The sequence below is a fragment of the Emydura macquarii genome, unplaced genomic scaffold (genome assembly GCF_026122565.2).
Source record: "Emydura macquarii macquarii isolate MOO-44397 ecotype Brisbane River unplaced genomic scaffold, CSIRO-AGI_Emac_v2 contig_2705, whole genome shotgun sequence".
Lineage (NCBI taxonomy): Eukaryota > Metazoa > Chordata > Testudines > Chelidae > Emydura > Emydura macquarii.
The window spans coordinates 9,063-26,275 of record NW_027132842.1 but is presented as its reverse complement, the minus strand read 5'-3'; the positions used below and the strand labels follow the sequence as shown (position 1 = coordinate 26,275).

The 17,213-nt window shown below is 48.9% G+C and overlaps 1 protein-coding gene across 2 annotated transcripts; it reads right to left on the bottom strand.

The window, feature by feature from the left end:
• Positions 1-6,524: 6,524 nt before the first annotated feature.
• LOC137164985 (C-type lectin domain family 2 member D-like) lies at positions 6,525-15,779 on the bottom strand. Of its 2 annotated transcripts, XM_067566055.1 has the most exons (6): positions 15,712-15,779; positions 15,016-15,278; positions 14,292-14,390; positions 12,644-12,831; positions 11,785-11,888; positions 6,525-8,836 (listed from the first exon to the last, which is right to left on the bottom strand). In XM_067566055.1, the coding sequence occupies exons 2-6, from the start codon at positions 15,104-15,106 to the stop codon at positions 8,674-8,676; spliced, it is 645 nt and encodes a 214-aa protein (XP_067422156.1). In that variant the 5' UTR covers positions 15,107-15,278; positions 15,712-15,779; the 3' UTR covers positions 6,525-8,673. The 2 variants fall into 2 exon arrangements, with proteins under 2 accessions (XP_067422156.1, XP_067422157.1); XM_067566056.1 differs by lacking the exon at positions 14,292-14,390.
• Positions 15,780-17,213: the final 1,434 nt, after the last annotated feature.

The following is a 17,213-nucleotide window of genomic DNA, read 5'->3' as shown; positions in this document are numbered from 1 at the left end:
GTACCAGTCGCTTCACCTCCATGCTCCTCCACTAGGGCCACATGGTCTTCCTTTTCACACACAAGAAAGGGGTGTCAAAACTTTAACAGTATAAGCAAGGTAGAGTGGGTGCAATCACTTCACCTTCTTAAAACGCTCTGGATGGGTTGATTCCATCAATGATTGCGTTATTCAAACAAACAAAAAGCTTAGTTTAAAGCAGTTCAAGTTGTCAAAAGCAAAGAATTCCCAACTCAGAACTCTCAAAGCCAGGCAACACCGAGTAAAGCCAGACAGCTACAGAACACACATCACCCTCTCGTAAAATCCCTACCTTGGATACTGCCACTATTCTTGCTAATGAACAAATAACCTTAGATTTTGCCCCCATTTTCATCCTAATTCTCAAATATAGATATCAAATTGCATCAGACTGGAGACCATACTCCAGATGTGGGGTCTGACCAATGCCGAATAGAGGGAAATAATCACTTCCCTCCATCTGCTGGCAATGCTCCAACTAATGCAGCCAATATGACATTAACCTTCTTGGCAGCAGGGACACAGCGTTGACTCATATCCAGTTTCTTGTCCACTGTAACCTCCAGGTCCTTTTCTGTAAAACTGATGCTTAGACAGTCAGTTGTAGTCTGTAGCAATGCATGGGATTCTTCCATCCTAAGTACAGGACTCTGCACTTGTCCCTGTTGAACCTCATCAGATTTCTTTTGGCCTAATCCTCTAATTTGTCTAGGTCCCTCTGTATTCTATCCTTGCCCTCCAGCATATCTACCACTCTCCCCAGTTTAGTGTCATCTGCAATCCACCCCATCCTCCAAATCGTTAGTGAAGATGTAGAACAAAAACACAGCTTTGAGCAGGGGGTTGGACTAGGTACCCCCTGAGGTCCCTTCCACCCTAATATTCTATGATTCTCTAAAATCCTTCACTCAGGTCCACAAAAACTTTATAGAGGCGAACAGTATTGACAAAATTATGCCATAATAGAACAAGAAAAGCTAATTCCATTATACTTAGTTTAAACCATCATAGCTAGAAATTATTTAAAAATATTTCAAACCAGTATCTCACGTGAATTAGAAATAGATTAGAATTGCAATGTTAGTTTCAATGGGATTGGAACTTTGCCAAAGTTCTGGTGTTCTTGTTCTAATCAAGTCCACTTCTAATACAAATAATAATATAATTTTCTTGCTACTTTCTGTTGCAACATTGAAAAACTTGCTAAGAGTTATCTAAACAACTGAATTAAAAATCTAGAATTATGGGGTGCCATGTTCAATCAGCTTATTAATTTATTTGAAACATTCAGCTACATTCAGCATTGCTCAAAAATCAAGAATCAGGCTTAAAAAATACGCTTTTTTTTTAAAAAACAACCACTGATTTCTTTTTATTTGCCTTCTGGTTACTGAGCTGTAAAGTAACACTCATGTCATGTTTTCAGTACAGCTGCTTGAAACAGAATTTCTGTTCCATGGGAAGTTCTGACATGTCAAAATTTATTTTGGGTCTGAATCAGAATAAAAATATTGAAATCTCTCATTAAATGACAATTTTGAAAAACGTTCATTTTGGGTCAGTCAAAACATTTCATTCTTTATGCTAATTTTTAAAAAAAGGCTCCCGATTCAATCCCAGCAATTACATGCCAGCAAGCCTAACTTCAGTACCAGGTAAATTGCTTGAAACTATAGTAAAAAACAGAATTATCAAACACATAGATGAACACAATTTGTTGGGGAACAATCAACATGGCTTTTGCAAAGGGAAATCATGCTTCACCAATCTACTAGATTTCTAGGATAGGGCAGGCCGGGGGGATCAGAGCAGAGGGGAGAGGAACTGGCTCTCAAAGCAAGGGCAGGGCGGCGACTGCGGGACAGAGCCAGCAACAGGGCAGAGTGTGGATTGTAGTAGTCAGAGCACGTGAACAGGGCAGGCAGGGGGACTTTTTCTTTGTGCTGTGATCCTATGACCTGAAAAGCAAAATGGAGTGGTAAACTGCAACGAAGCGATATGATTATAGTGAAGGGAGCAGGAAAAAGAAGAGCAGCAGTGGAGCACCTGTGACCATGTGGGAAGGGTTAGGTGGTTTTCTGGAACTGTGGCCAGCAGCGGGGTGGGTGCGTCAGTGAGAGAGCGCCTGCCATCGGGATTAGATGAGATCCAACCACACAGATACAAAAGGGAAAGGGGAGGAAACAAGGTGAGAAGGAAGGGCGCAGGGCGGACTGGCAGACCCTCAGCCCCACAGACAGCCGGGTGGGGCTATGACACACTCTGCCCTATGGACACCCAGGGGCAGGAAGATGTACGGGGGCGGGGGGGGGGGGGGTCTACACTGACAACAAATCTCTCCCGTGTAGACTAGTTCTATGCTTTATTTTTTAAACAAAAGCTGAGATTCTCCTCTAATTACTTGAACTCAGGAGCTGGGCTTTGGAAAACACCAAATTATTCTAAAATCACATGAATTGGCAACAGGGTTTGAGACTTTCACAGGAGTGTCTAGGGGATTTAGAAACCTAACTGTCTGCACTGCGGTAGTGCCTAGATGACCGATCTCAGGTTAGAGCCATGTTGTGCCCTCATCTTCCTTTAATTTGAATGCAAGATGTGTCCAAATATCAATGCAACAGCTGTGCCTTCCCCCCCACATACTGAAAAATGTTTGGAGGTGGAAAGGAGGCTCTCCAGACCTGCATCTCTTTGTTGATCATGTTTCTTATTAGTGGCAAAAACTTCCCTACTTAACCCCCTTTTTTTCTTTATGGCTTTTACATTTCTGAAGAGGGGAATCACTTTGAAATGTAATTTCCCTTGGGATGATGTGGGGAAGAAAAGCAGGAAGGAGCAGTATTTTTCATTCCCTCTTCCCTAGGTGAAGTGATAAATGGCTCACCAGGATCTGGAGAGCAAATAAACAATTTGACGTCTATTACAGGAGTCGCTGCTTTGTGTGCAGTGGTGGGAGTGTTCCTGATTCACTTTGGGACTAACAGAAGGTTGGTCCTCAGGATTCCTGAGTTCTTTTCCCAGGGCTGAGGGGAGTGAGGTCTAGTGGTCAGAGCACACATTTTAAACCCAGCTCTGGCAGACAGCTGTATAATGGTTAAAGCACAGGACTGAGTCAGGATGCCTCACTTCTATTCCTAGTAGTGCTGCTGACTGATTATGTGAACATGGCAGGGTGTTTGCTGGTTATTGCCTCTGCCTTAATTTCATCCTCTCTGAGATAGATGTTAGCATGCTCACCCTGCTCTAGAAAGCATCTTAAAATCTATGGATGATGGATTCTGTACAAGTGCCAAGAACTGATAACTCATTAGTGTTTGCACAGTCCTTGGAGTTACTTACATAATTCTGTTCTTGAGTCAGGAGAGGGATGTGCTGTGTAATGCTGACTCCTAGTGGGGAGACTCAGAATTGCTGCAGAATGATGATGACGGGGGACAATACAGAGGGCCCCAGATGTCACTCACTGCATTACACTGGCACAGCAGAACCTCAGAGTTACAAATACCTGGGGAATGGAGGCTGTTCGTAACTGGGAGATGTCTGTAACTCTGAACAAAACGTGATGGTTCTTCCAAAAGTTTACAACTAAACATTGACAACAGAGCTTAGAAACTTTATTGTGCAGGAGAAACATGCTGCTTTTCTTAACTTGAATGAAACAAGCGCGGAAGCAGTTTCCTTATCTAGTCTTTTTTTTTAAACTTTCCCTTTATTGTTTTAGTAGTTTACGTTTAACACAGCACTGTGAGGTGTTTGCTTTTTGTGTGTGTGGTGTCTCTGCTGCTGCCTGATTGCCTGCTTTGGTTCCAGATGAGCTGAGTGCAGTTGACCGGTCAGTCTGTAACTCCAGTATTCGTAACTGTGGTACTGTGAAGAAAAGCCTGTCTGGGAGGAGCTACTGGGGAAGATGAAGCCTCCAATATGGCGGGGGGACTGTGCTCAGGAGCTGTAGGCCCTGTGAGAGGACCTAGGATTGCAGATGCCGTGCAGATCTCCACCTCTTCTTCAGGCAAGCCCCTGCTGCCAGTGTAACAGAGGGCTCCATATTGCCATGAGTTCGTCCCAGAGACAAGTCACTGGAGTTAACAAGAAAGGAGGAACAATGAGAGGAAAGGCCACAGAATGGGGGGCAGCAACAGAGACTGAAGCCATGTAATTCTGAATGTTACTGTTGTTTGTTTGGTTACTGAAGTAAATTAAAGGAGGGGGTGAGGAGGATCAGATCCTGACCTCTAACAAATCTCCTGCTCTGGTCACTCTCTGTGAGCTCTACAAAATCAGTTCTCAGTGCATGGGGGGGGTAGATTTAAATCAAGGTAACTTAAATCACCAAGTGGAAAGCCTCTGTTTAAATGATTGATTTTGATTAGCTTTTCCATTGGTTCTTTTGTTATTGTCTAAAGAAAGGTGCATTTTCATTGGTTGATAGAACCATTGAAACATCTGGATGCCAAACTAAACAGAGTCTTTACACTAGATCTAGGTAGCAAAAAGATGCAGCAAGCGAATGCACTGTAACTATGTCAATTCATTTATGCAATTACGTGGCTCAGTATTTTGAGATTCTTATTAGTTGTGCATTCTTAGTATATTAGATAATGGTGAGCGATGTTGCCTATTTACTAGATAATTAACTTTTTGCTCATGATTTGTCACACTGTATTAGGATGGTAACTGGAATTTAATTAAACACAGAAAGAAGCATATGAAACATATTTAACCTAACAACTTGAAAGGTTTAGATATATAAACTTCTCTTATCAAAATATGTTCCGTGTTTACAGCTAAATGACTTATTACACAGAGGGACTAACTGCAGTCAGTGAATTAAATGGCAGCGACACCCCATTACCTGGCTCCCCTCCACTCTCCAGGTGTCCATCGCCACTAACATGCTCCTGCAGCGGCACTTCACTGTAAGTAGGCCCCAGCTGCTTCCTCCATTGTCTCTCTCAGCCACACCCAGGGTAAAGACGCTGTTGCAGGTGCTGGGCTGGGAACAGCTCCCCTCTGTCTGACTGGGTCCTGATCAGAAGGAGCAAAGCCAAGCAGGTGGCAGAGGTCCTGGCTCTGGTTCCCCCCTCCCTGCTCCAGACTCACTCGCAGATCTGAAAGTGGACGGACAGTTCGGGAGGAGTGTCTTGGCCCACGTGGGTGCTTCCTTTGATGATGCAGATTAGGAAATGCAGATTGGGACTGTGAATCCATTGTTGCTTAATGGCCCTTGCTTTGACAATCAGCAACCTTCATTTCCAGTTTCAAGGCTTCAGTCTTCAATGGGTAAACATAATGTAAACACAATGTGATAGCCAGAAAAAATCCCTCATTAGTCTTCATGAAGTCTACACATCAAGTACGTTTCTCATCTTAATACTAACACACATTATTATTCTAAGGTTTGTTTAGTGCAAGGATACCAATTACAGGAAACAAATAGGCAAACCAATACTATTACTTTTCTTTGCATTATTTTAACATACAAGTGAATTCATACACTTAACACTTCTTTGAGCTTCACACCTGAGAGAGTTGTTCTGAGACTCTGACTTGAGCTGGCCTGTTAGCATCACAGTGCCCATTTGGGAGACTGAAGGCAAGCTGGTGCTACCGACAGAACAGTCTGAATGCCAGTGGTACTAACACCAGCCATAGCAGGGCCTGCTACAGCCTGCACAACATTTGTGAGGACCAGGGAAAGAATTTTCACCTCGAGTGGGCTCAGGACACTGCTGGGTTGCAGGCCCCGTACAGTCAATCAGAAATCCTCCGTCATCTCTGGGGTTGGATCCAGGCGAACAAGAACAATAGCGATGTCTTGTGCACCCCCCTCGTTACATCAGAGGCTGACACGTATGAGGGAACATGTCGTGGTGTAGTACACATACCTATGTGCTACTGCTTTTCTGTGACTGAGAAGGCTGATGCTTTCCTAAAACCTTTGGATAGAACTTTCTGGCTCTCCTGTCCACCCTCCCCCAATGCACTCACGCCACACCAAAGAACAAAATAGCAAACACTGAAAAATCTTTGCTAGTATCTTAGGTACATGCAACAAGCAGGAATGTTGTTCTAAATGCTTTTTCTCCTCACCCCTGGAAGAATGCATTGTGGGGTTGTATGGGGGAGGGGTGCAGGCGTGGAATAAGCAGGGTGCGTAGGCTCGTTTGAGTGATTCAGAGCCTTCTCGCCCCCACCTATCCAGTGGCTGCATTAGTGCAGGACAGAATAGCATGAAGACCAGGGGCCCTGGTGATGGTGCTAGAGCTGGATCAGGAACCTGGTGGCCAGCCTTGTGAACACATCCTCCTGCAGTGCTGTCCTCGTCCCGCAACCTTCACTCATGGTTGAGAAACCATACGATCCTTCTACCTGAACTGTCTCCAGCAGGCTCGCTGCATGTTGCCGGGATACCCAGCCTGTGAGACACCTTAGCACCAACTACTCTTAGCATGAGGGAGCCTTGTCCATGGCTGGTAGGGGGTAGCACTCTGAAATCACCTGCCTCTATAGCAGCACAAGCACGGCCTTCCAGACCCATTCTTTGCCCAAGTTCACAGTAAGCACCCACCAACCCCGACAGCCTCTGAGCTTCCCACGCTTGTGATTTGCCCCTGTTCCACTGAGCACTCACAGCGCTTGACTCCCTATTTCCACAGGAGCAGCCCACAGCCACTTGTAAGATTCAAGTCAGAACAAGCCTCTATTTAAACACAGCACTTACATAGAAATCTCCTCTGTCCATCCAGACTGAGAACAAGAATCAATGTATTATCACAGAACAGAGAGTCAAGGGATAGTGAATAAAATAGTGGAAAGTAATGGCTACATATAAAACAAAAAGTATAATGCTTCCTGGAGCAAGGGTCTCACAGTTTTTTTTGTTGCCCAACAGGGAGACTACCAACTCTTGCCGCTCTGACAATTTTTCCTAAAATACTTAATTAACGGAAAGAAAAACAAATACAGCAGTTGTTTTCTTTTTTTTTTTACAGACTCAATAAAAATAACGTACAGTTGTCTCTATTCTTTACTGGGACCAAACATAATAGAAACAGAAATAAGATGCTTTGCATGGTGTTGTCTTTAGTTGTTGTTTGATTTGCTTTTTTAGGTAAGAGTTGGATGTCTGTTCAACAATTCTGAATGAAATTTAAAAATGCTTTTACAAAATAAGTGCAAAACACAGCTGCCAATATGTCTAAAATTTCAAAAATAGACCAAAAAATCAATGTTAATAGTAACAAACAATCTCTGGGCTGTCGCTGTGGTCTTTTGAGCTCGGTTTTTGCATCATTTAACAGACTGCACTTCTGAAACGCACCGTGGTAATTCTGTTCAACTTCCCTTGCACCAGTGCTATAGTGACATCGCATTGTGTAAATTTTAATTTGATAAATTTCACTTACAAATAGAGCACACTGCAACTTGCTCAAAAACAGAATCCGACGACATCAGGAACACAAAAAACTGCATTTCCCACTGATCCTGAAATGTTCGTTCTTCCTTCCATGTTCTGTTACCTATTTTCTATATTACTGCATCTGAAGAAGAGAGCTAAGTCTCTCGAAAGCTTATGTCTGCAAATATTAAATTTGTTAGTCTTTAAAGTGCTACAGAACTCTCGTTGTCTTTGCTGTATACAGACTAACACGGCTACCCCTCTGGAACTTCCATGTTCTGATTTTCTTAGAAGCAGGTGACTCCTCCGGGATCATCTCTATCATCTTCAGGATCATTTTCTGGCACTGATTATTTGAAAAGCTTTCTGATGTCCAGCTACCTTTTTAACTCTTTCAGCTTCTGCCACAAACAATCTTAACCTATCCAAAACCCCACAGTGATCTTGCCCGTGATGACGGCCAAGAGACGCTTACAGAGCTACAGTAGTGCAAAAACCAGGCCTATGTAGTTCAGCTCAGCATGCTCTGTACCATGATACTGAGATGGAAATGAGTGCACACTATGATTTATGGCATTTACAAGGCAACCTAACACTGAACATCTCAGCCATTTGTTGAGGCACTTTGGAGGTTCTTAAGGCTGCAAAACAATCTGCTGGTGGCCGCATTTGAGAAATGCTGTTCTAGAGCAACGGTTCCCAACTTGGGGGGGCGGGACACCCTTGGGGGGCCAAAGATTATCTCAGTCCATGAGGGATGGGAAAAGGCAGGGCCACATGGGGTGTGCAGTGGGGGCTGCGCCAAGGAAGGCTGAGCTTCTTACTCAGGTAACAGTAATTTATTAGTAGTATTATGTAATTTAGTGGTGGTGTTATTATTACTATCATCATCATTATATGTGTTTATGGCTGGTTAGGGGGCAGGACGAGGATTTAGGGGGCAGGGCGTGTGTTTTACCTAGTGTTAGCTACTGGGGCTTTCACTCAAAAAGGTTGGGAACCACTCCCTTAACTAACAAGGCCTTCCTTCCCTTGCATTATTTCCCCAGCATTTTCAAACAGTTTGGCTGAGATTCCTTCTCATAAGATCAAGCTCTCACAGCTGCAGAGAAAACCTTGAAAATGTGACCCTGAGTTTAAAGGTTCAAAAGCTACTTATTGCTTGAGGATCTCCAGTGCCTGATTTTGAGCTCTTCCTTGAGGTTGGGCTGGCTGACCAACGGGGACGTGGCTCTTTCAAGTAGGTGCAATATCTAGAGATTCTTATTTAAGTTCTTTTCCAGTGCAGTCCCTTTTCCTATCACATACACATCAGGTTTGCTACAGATCCACCGTCTTTCTGTGTAGCACCGGGAGCTGCTGACCCCATTCTCATCATTCAGATACGCGCAGTCACCTCCTCCTCTTATGGTAAACCTGCAACACGGAAGCCAGGGAGCTGGAGTCAGGGAGAGGCTAGGCAGTTCACACCACGGGAGCCATTCCCCAGAACTCAGGCCTGAGTGTGGAGCAGCTACTCTCAGCCCTTCGGGATCAGAGCTAAGCAAATAATTAATTTTTCAAATCAGGGGCCAAACAAAAATAATTTGGTTCAAACCAAAACTGATTGCTTTTTAATTGCCCCCTCCTTCCCCCTATGACTGAAATGAAAACATTAATTTCAGGTCAAAAGACACATGAAAACAAATGAAACATTGAAGAAAAAATTGTGTTGCATCAAATGAAACATTTCATTTGACCCAAACCAAGTTTCTCATTTTAATTTTGGGTGATTTTCATCTTTTGGGGTTTTTTAAAGAAATAGCTAAATTTCAAAAACAAAACATCAGTTCAAAACAAAAAAAGTCAAAATGTTCAGACTGGAAACGGCCGAAACAAACCATTTCACCTTTCCTCCCCCCAGTCAAAACTATTTGCTGAATTCACAAATAGTTAAAGTGCCTGCAAAATACATTTTTCAACAAAGTTACCATTTGCTGGGAAAAAAACATGGCAGCGAGTAGCTGTAACCCACCAAGTGGAAGAGCCAGATGGGGGCTCTCTGGACAGTTTACATCATCCCGTAAGGGCAGAGACCTGTCAGGACAAACTGCACCGGGGAGGGCAGGAGTGAAATGCCATCAGCACAGGCACTGCACCACAAACACAGCAGCCATTGTGTGATGACATCAGCTCTGGCAGTGCTTCACGTTAGAGCTGGAGGCCACCACTTCAGACCTGGGTGAAGGGCGGGATCAAAGCAAACACCCACATGGGGATCCCCACGTTCCCACCCTGGCTAGTGGCAGGAATCATATACAGAATAGCCGTCTGCGAGGGTGTCAGCACCACATCTCTTTGGGCAGGGTGAAGTCTCCTCCTCCCCCAGGCCACCAGTCTGTCTCCAGCAGGTTGGGATCCATCCCAGTCAAGGGAGCACCCACCCACCTGAGCAGAGGACTGTGTGGGATCCCCTGCTGACACCGTCTAAGACAAGCCATGAGGAGGTGACAGCAGAAAGCTCCCCAGAAAGAGTCCTCTGCTGGGATGGGCTTGTGCAACTCCCAGGCCAGCAAGTTTCAGCATTAACACCCCATTGAGATGCATGGGGCAGCTCCCTCTTCTGAGCTATTGGCTCAGACTCTCTGCCGACTAAGGCAGCGTCGCTGTGTTGGTTACACTCACATCACATCGCCCAGCATTTCTCAGCAACCACAAAGAACAGAGACTTTTTAAATATGATTCTGCTGCAATCACATGACTCTATGAACTGGGGCCCCAATCACGGACTATAGCACCTGGACCTTAATCCAATCCTATCTGGTATGCACTGTTAGGTTCCTAGATTTATATTGGGCACCTAAATAACAGTGGCCTGTGTCAGTTTTGGGAATATATACCTGTGACAACTCCTGGGTTCCTATTTGTTTTGTGACAGATCCTTTGATAGTGAATTAATTTATCCATTTGCTAGCAGAGTCCTGGCACAAAGTCCTACGTCTAGGAAGGTGCAGCCGGCCTCCAGCAATGAAATGCCCCTGGTGGGACAGTGGGGGCTTTGCAGAACTGCTGACTGTTAGGGATCCTCTATACCCAGAAGTTCACAGAGGTGCTGAAGAATGGAAGGTTCCCAGTAGGACGGAGAGAATTTTCAAAAGGGACAGATTCTCTAGCAAGAGGGGCAGACCATCGCCAGAACCAGATGACTGAGCTCTAGGAGTGGGGGGCAGGAGGGACCTCGCCTCCTCGAAATACACTGAGCAGAACCAAGACGACAAAGAAAGAGCAAATTGCATTCGGGTGCTTCCTCTTCCATTGATCTGGAACTCTTGTGCTTTCCATTGGGGATATGGGGGAAGAGTGTGTGTAAGAAGTTCCTTTGCAAAAGCACAAGTTCCTTGCTTTTACCTGTCACCTGGCCCTCCAAGAGTTTCTCTGGAGTGGAGGGTGGAGCTCTAGAGACAATGTGCATAAGCTACTTGGGAAGGTTTGGGAGAGTTCAGAACTGGTTTTGGGTCCTAAAGTGGCTGGACTGTAGGGTCTCACATCCTAATGGGGCTATCAAATAAGGAGTCTGTACCTCAAGAGTATGCCATAGAGGCCCGTCCAGTTGTTCTTCAGACCCAGTGGGGCTGGAAGCAGGTGGGATCCAAAGGCTGGGTCCAATACAGTAGAATGGGGACTGTCCATCGGGGAGCCCTCACCCAGCGCTATAACAGTAGCTTGAAAAAGCAGGCTGAGGTAACCCAGACTGGGGAAGTGGGGGGTCTCCATCTCCACCCCGCTCCAGTGGCTGGCCTGTGTAAGAGCTTTATCAATCAGAAGAGGTTTTCAGTTAAGGAAGTGGGTTCTTTGGCTCCAGCGGCCAAGGCTCAGGCTTCTAGCGCTGAAGACCAGGGTTCAAACCCGGCTCAAGTAGAGTTGGTTTTGCGATCACACTTGGAGGCCACTGAAATCCATTGTGGGGTGTTGTCTAGGCAGCCACCACTATTCTACCCCATTCAATGGGAGCCCCAGGCACCCAGTCCCTGTGAACAGCAGGCTCCTTTAATGTCCTGCCTTGTTGTGAGTTTAAGGGCCTCACTGGCCAAGTTACGCAAACCTGCTGCAATCCTCCAGCAGGATCCGCACCCCAGTTCAGGGTCTCCGAGGGCACCTCTGACCATGGCGGGCCCAGCATCAGGCCAGCACCGCGCTGTGGGGAGTAGCTGAGGGTTCTGGGGACACATCACTTCCCTAGGTCTCTAATGCACACAGCAAGCAAACGGACCAGAGCTGTGTTTGTCTGTTTCACTTACAGTGAATGGTGGAGCTACCTGAACTCAACAGCTCAGGCACCACAATCCCCTAACCCAGGGAATTAATATGGAGGGTGAGAAACTCACAGGCTGTTGAATGTGGTGCCGTTGGTCCATTTCCAAGGCTGTCCCTGCTCCCTCTGGAGGCCGATCCAGTGGTCATGGACACCCTTATACCGCAGCAGGAAAGTCTTAAAGAAAGCAGAGGGATGGCCTGGATCAGCCCCAGCTCTGGTGTTCCCCCCACCCCTCAGGGCTCTGTGCCACAGAGAATCCCAGTCGCACCTTGACGGGCGCCCAGTTTATTTGCAGGAGGGGCAGGGATTTTCCCCTCCCTCTTGCAAAGCACAAGATCACCCAGACCCTAAGTATTACCCCTCCCACTTCACACAGCCCTGCCCATGTGCTCCCAGTCATCTGCACCCCAAGTTCACCTGGGCTGGGAACAGCTGCTGGGTCTAAGCTCTTTGCACAGACATCTCCTCTCACCACAGCGAGGTACCAGGAGGGACAGAGTCAATCTGAACCGGGAGAGGTCAACGCCAAGAGGAGGCCCCTGAATCCCCATCCTCAGGCCAGGGCAGTGCAAGAAGAGCCCCGTTGTCCTCAGCTGGCTGCTCCTTTCCCACCCTCAAAACAGGAGGGCTGGCCGTGCTCTCAGTAACACCCCATGCAGCCAGCAGGCCGGGAGATGCTGGAGCCAGTGCTGCCCTAGAGAGGGCTGCCCCCGTTTGGGGTGAGTAGGCGATCCCTGTGATCACACCCAGACACTAGGGCCCCGTGTCCAGCCAGGGCTGGGATTCAGCTGCTGGAAGTTCATTCGCTCTGGCCTCCCAGCACGTGAGGAGTCACAACTGCCCCCCGCCGCACAGGGCAGAGCCCCGATTCTACTGCAGCTGTCACCGCTGTGCCCAGGCCAGGACACTGCAATTAGAAAGTCTCTCACCATTTCCTGCTCGCTGTCAATCCCAGCCAGCGAGGCACCCAGTGAAGAGCAGTTGCTCCGGCAGTAGGTCCAGTTCCCTTCAGTCTCTGAGAAATAGTAGCATTTCCCCTGGTAACCGACCCAGCCGTCCGGACACACGGGGCCAGCAGGGGGGCCCAGATCAGCTGATGAACGCTTAGCTGCGAGCACTGAGAATGAGAACGTAACACAGGGTAAGAGTTGTACCTAGAGTTGGGCATTTGACTGCTACAAAAAAATTGGTCAATTGATCAGTCAAAAATGGTCAAATATCAAAAATACCAATTTATTAGAACAGTAAGAGAAGAGTAAGACTTTCTGGTTTGCAATAGGCTTAGCTTTAGATAGATAATTAGGCGTAATTAAAAAAAAAATTACCTAAGTGAGATATTTTAACTCAGAAAAAAAAAGTGAAACACTGAAATGAAGTTCCGAAAAACACGAGCATGGCTCCATGACGCAATCAAAAAGGCAGGTTGCCTCCTGCACCAGAGTGTTCTTGCTGGAGTATTTGACGATATTTAACTGTGGCCAAGGCTTGCAACCCAATGGTGGGACCCACAGACAGGCACTGTCCAGTGCAATCCAACACAGGCTGATGGAGACGTTTGTCACAGTAAATTTGCCTGGCAGGAAAGGTTCCAGGGACACCCCCAGCCTGGGCGGGTCTAACACAGCTCAGAGCATTTCACCTCAGGTACAAGATCAAGAACTGGACATTCAACCTAGCAATAAACAATGGTGAATAACTGTGGACAGGAGGAAACTTTCATTCAGGGACACAAAATGGCTACAAGGTGGCGCCAGCAAGAGGAAGTGGCCTGTTACTCTGAGAATGGTGTAAATGAATTCACCTGTTACCTGCAGACTTTTCTTTCCCCAAATACAGCAGCAAGAAAGAACCTTGCTGGAAGCTCTCACTGCAGTGTAACCCTTTCAGTGCCATGAAAGAACAGCAATAGGGGTCACCCATAACTGACACCAAAGAGATATTTGAAAGGCCAGGCCAGTTGGAGACTAGCCAGAGGCAGAGTTATTAGATGACAAGTGTGTAAGAGCTGTGAAACCGTTCTACACCCTGCAAGAATCACTCCTGCTCATTCTCAGTCTTTCTGGGGTTGGGAGGAGTCGGACTCAAATCCCTGCAGACATTTTTGAGCACATCACTTCTTTTGCACCACAGTAACTCGGTAGCTGGTTTTTAAGCCTTCCTGTGTGGCTGGTGCTCAGTGAGGAACAGACTCTCTAAGAAGAGTTACGAAACATGGCAGCTGTGAACCTCACTGACAAGGCATGTGTTACCCTGGAGATTTAACTGCAGTGCATAGTCGCCCACACCCCTCCCCCATGGAACTGCAGAGAAGTCAGTGACTAATAGTGGTTGGCAAAGGTGTCTAAAGAGCTCAGAGATCTCCTAGTGGGAAATAATGTCAGTCAGTGCATCCAACACAGAGAGAGCCCAGATGAAGGGGTCTGTGTGGGAGCAGGAGGAGGGTCTTGGAGGAACATCCCCCAGGAATCCTCTGTCCCGGGGCAGAAACCAGACATGCCAGGAGGGGAGGCGGCAACTGTGGAGCTCCAGGGGGAATGGGAAGCACAGAGAGCGGCTCAGGCAGGGCTAAGAACTGACCTGCCAGGACAATAGTGATGATGAGCAGAGCTGCGGACACGACTGCGAGGGCAATGATACGTTTCTTGCAGTTATGTTCCCTGCAGTTACAATGAGGGTCTGAAAGAGAAAGACCCGTCAGCCAAGGCTGCAAGGACACGTCTCACGGACAGCCCCAGGGCTGGAGCTGCCCTAGAACATGCAACATCCTGTCAATTGCTGCTTCCATCAGATGCTCTGGGATAAGAGCCCAGAGGGTCAGGCAGGCTGGGGCTGGGGGAACAGTCCCCCTTTCCCCTCAGTCTGGTGCCCTCCCCTGCATACTCGCAGCCATGCTGTCACAAGGCCCGGTGAGCTCAGAGGTAAAGAGATAAGGACCTCAAGCTGCCCACCCTCCCCACCCCCGTTGTGCCCCCTGCAGAGCGCTGGCTGTGCCCGCGTTGCCAAGTGAGCCTGTCACCACACCCTGGAGTCTCACACTGGCGATACGCAGGAGACAGGGAGGAGACAGAAGCAGGCAGAGATGGGCCAATGTTGTCACAGGGGGTCTGACACACACAGCCCGAGAAGCACCTGCACAGCCACAGCTGTGTGCACCAGACAGCGGCTGTGAGCCAGGGATCGGTGCCCCTGAGAGCCCCTGGCAGTGATCAAGTCCCTGCTGCTGCCACTGAGAGCAGGGCTCCATCTGGGGCAGTCTCAGTGTCTCTCTCCCGCCTGTTCCCAGCCAGCAATGCCCCAGTACCTGGCTCCCTTCCAGTCTCCATGTGTCCATCGCCATTAACTGGCCTCTGCAGCGGCACTTGGTTGTTTGTGGGCCCCTCGGTTTCCTCCATTGTCCCTCTCTCTCTCTCTCAGCCACACTCAGGCTAAGATGCTGCTGCAGGCGCTGGGCTCGGATCGGCTCCTCTCTGTCTCACTGGGTCCCGTTCGGCAGCAGCGAAGCCATGCAGGGGACAAAGGTCCTGGCTCCGGCTCCCCCTCCCTGCTCCGGATTCGCCAGCAGAGCTGAAAGCCGATGGACAGTGGCGGGGGAGGGAGGGGTTGGTTTGTGGTTTCTTGTTCCTGACCCAGCAACCCAAGGCCCTGCCAGAGGTGGGGCCACGATGATTAAACCCCCTTAAACCTCATTGGTCCCCTTTACCCCCAAAGGGTTTCAGAGACCTGCTCTGCTACGGAAACCACCCACTTGTGACATGAACCCCCTGGGGGGGGGGAGGCGGAAGAAGACCCCGCCCCTTCAGAGGCAAGCCTGGGTAGGGGATTATAAGGGGGCCAGGTCTGCCACTTCCCCGGCGGGGCTGGTGTCCCCCGCTCTGCAACCCGGCGGGGTCCCGAGCCCGGACCAGCACCGCCAGCGGGGCCCAGGCTCTGATGGAATCTCCTCGCTCCGGTCCCCTCCGCGCCGCGGAGCGGCTGCCTCTGCCCTCCCCAGACACACCCCGGGTAGCCCGGCCAGAGATCCCGGCACCGCCGCGGCCGCACGCTGGGACCGGGAGGGTCTCACTGTCTTCCCCCACGGGTGGCGGAGGAAGGCTCTCGAGCCGCTCGCTACCCTGCAGTGCCGTCACATCACTGGAGCCGAGCCGCCCCCCCTGCCACCCAATCGGGTCGGAGCATTGAGACACGGCAGCCGCTCCCCCACCCAGCCCGGGACTTTTATTCGCCAGCTGCCAAACAGCAGCCCCGGGCTTCACATGGTCTGGGCACCAGAGCGTCACACGCGCTCCCACCAGCCATTGGCCAAGCTCTGTGCGCCCCGCCCTCAGCCCCGCCCTTTGGCTCTCCCAGCGGCGCTGGCTCCGCCCTCAGCCTCGCCCATTCATACCCGCTGACCCCGCCCCCAGGCCATTCACAAATCTCGGTCCTCCTCTTTTTTTTTTTTAGCCTGTGGCCTCCTGACCGAGAGCTGCTGCATCCCGCCCTCCCCTAGGCCAAGCCAAGTCCTCCCCCTCCTTGACCTGTCCGCCCTACCCTGCCCTTCCTCCTCTTGCAATCCTGTCCTCCCTCCGCTTGCATGACTCTGTCCTCTCCTGCTTCTCCCCCACCCCTGAGCGCTCCTTCCCCCCTTCCAGCTTTCTGGGGCTTTTCCACAGGCTCTGTTCTTGGTCCCCTGAAGCTGACCCAAAATTATGTAAACACATGGGGGGGGGAGGGGTCCTTAATTTTGCAGGGCAGAGGGTTTGTTTCAGTGTAACAATGTGTTACAAAGGAGGGGGGGTCTTGAAAAAAAAAATGTTACATGATTTCTGGCCAGTCCCATCTCCGCACCCCCTTCTGTTCTCTTCTCCCTCTCCCCTTCTCTCTGACATCGCCTTGTGGATATCTAGCTGTCAACAGCTCAAGCCAGCAGTGTGCGCAGAAATTTTAACTTTGATCTTTTCTGGGGGGGGACATGTTTTGTGCCCCTGCCCTGGGAGGAGCTCATGTTCTCTGGGCCCCCTGCCCCCCATACCAGCCCCTGGAGGAGCAGTTTGCTCTTCTTTCCCTCTCGTCCCCCTACCCTGAGAAGAGCAGCTTGCTCCCCACCCCACTGCCACCAGGGTCCCAGAGCCAGAATAGTTCAGTGACTCTGACAAATACTGGGGGGTGCCCCTGCTTATCCCCCCCTTGTGCACACCCCTGGCTCAAGCTCAACATGGCTAAAACAGAGCTCCTTATCTCTCCCCTCCTGCCCCTGCCCACTCTATTATGTCCTTTCTCCATCACTGTGGACAACTCCACCATCCTGCCTGTCACTCAGGCCCATAACCTGGCTGTCATCTTCCACTCAGACCTCTCTCTAGGTCCTCACATCCAGGCTTTGCTTAAGTCTTGTGGATTTTTTCTGTATAGCATCTCTGAAAGATGGCCTTTCCTCTCCATCCACACACTAAAATTCCCATCAAGGCTTTCATCACGTCGCATCTCAGTTACTTCTACATGCTTCTCTTCTCCACCTTG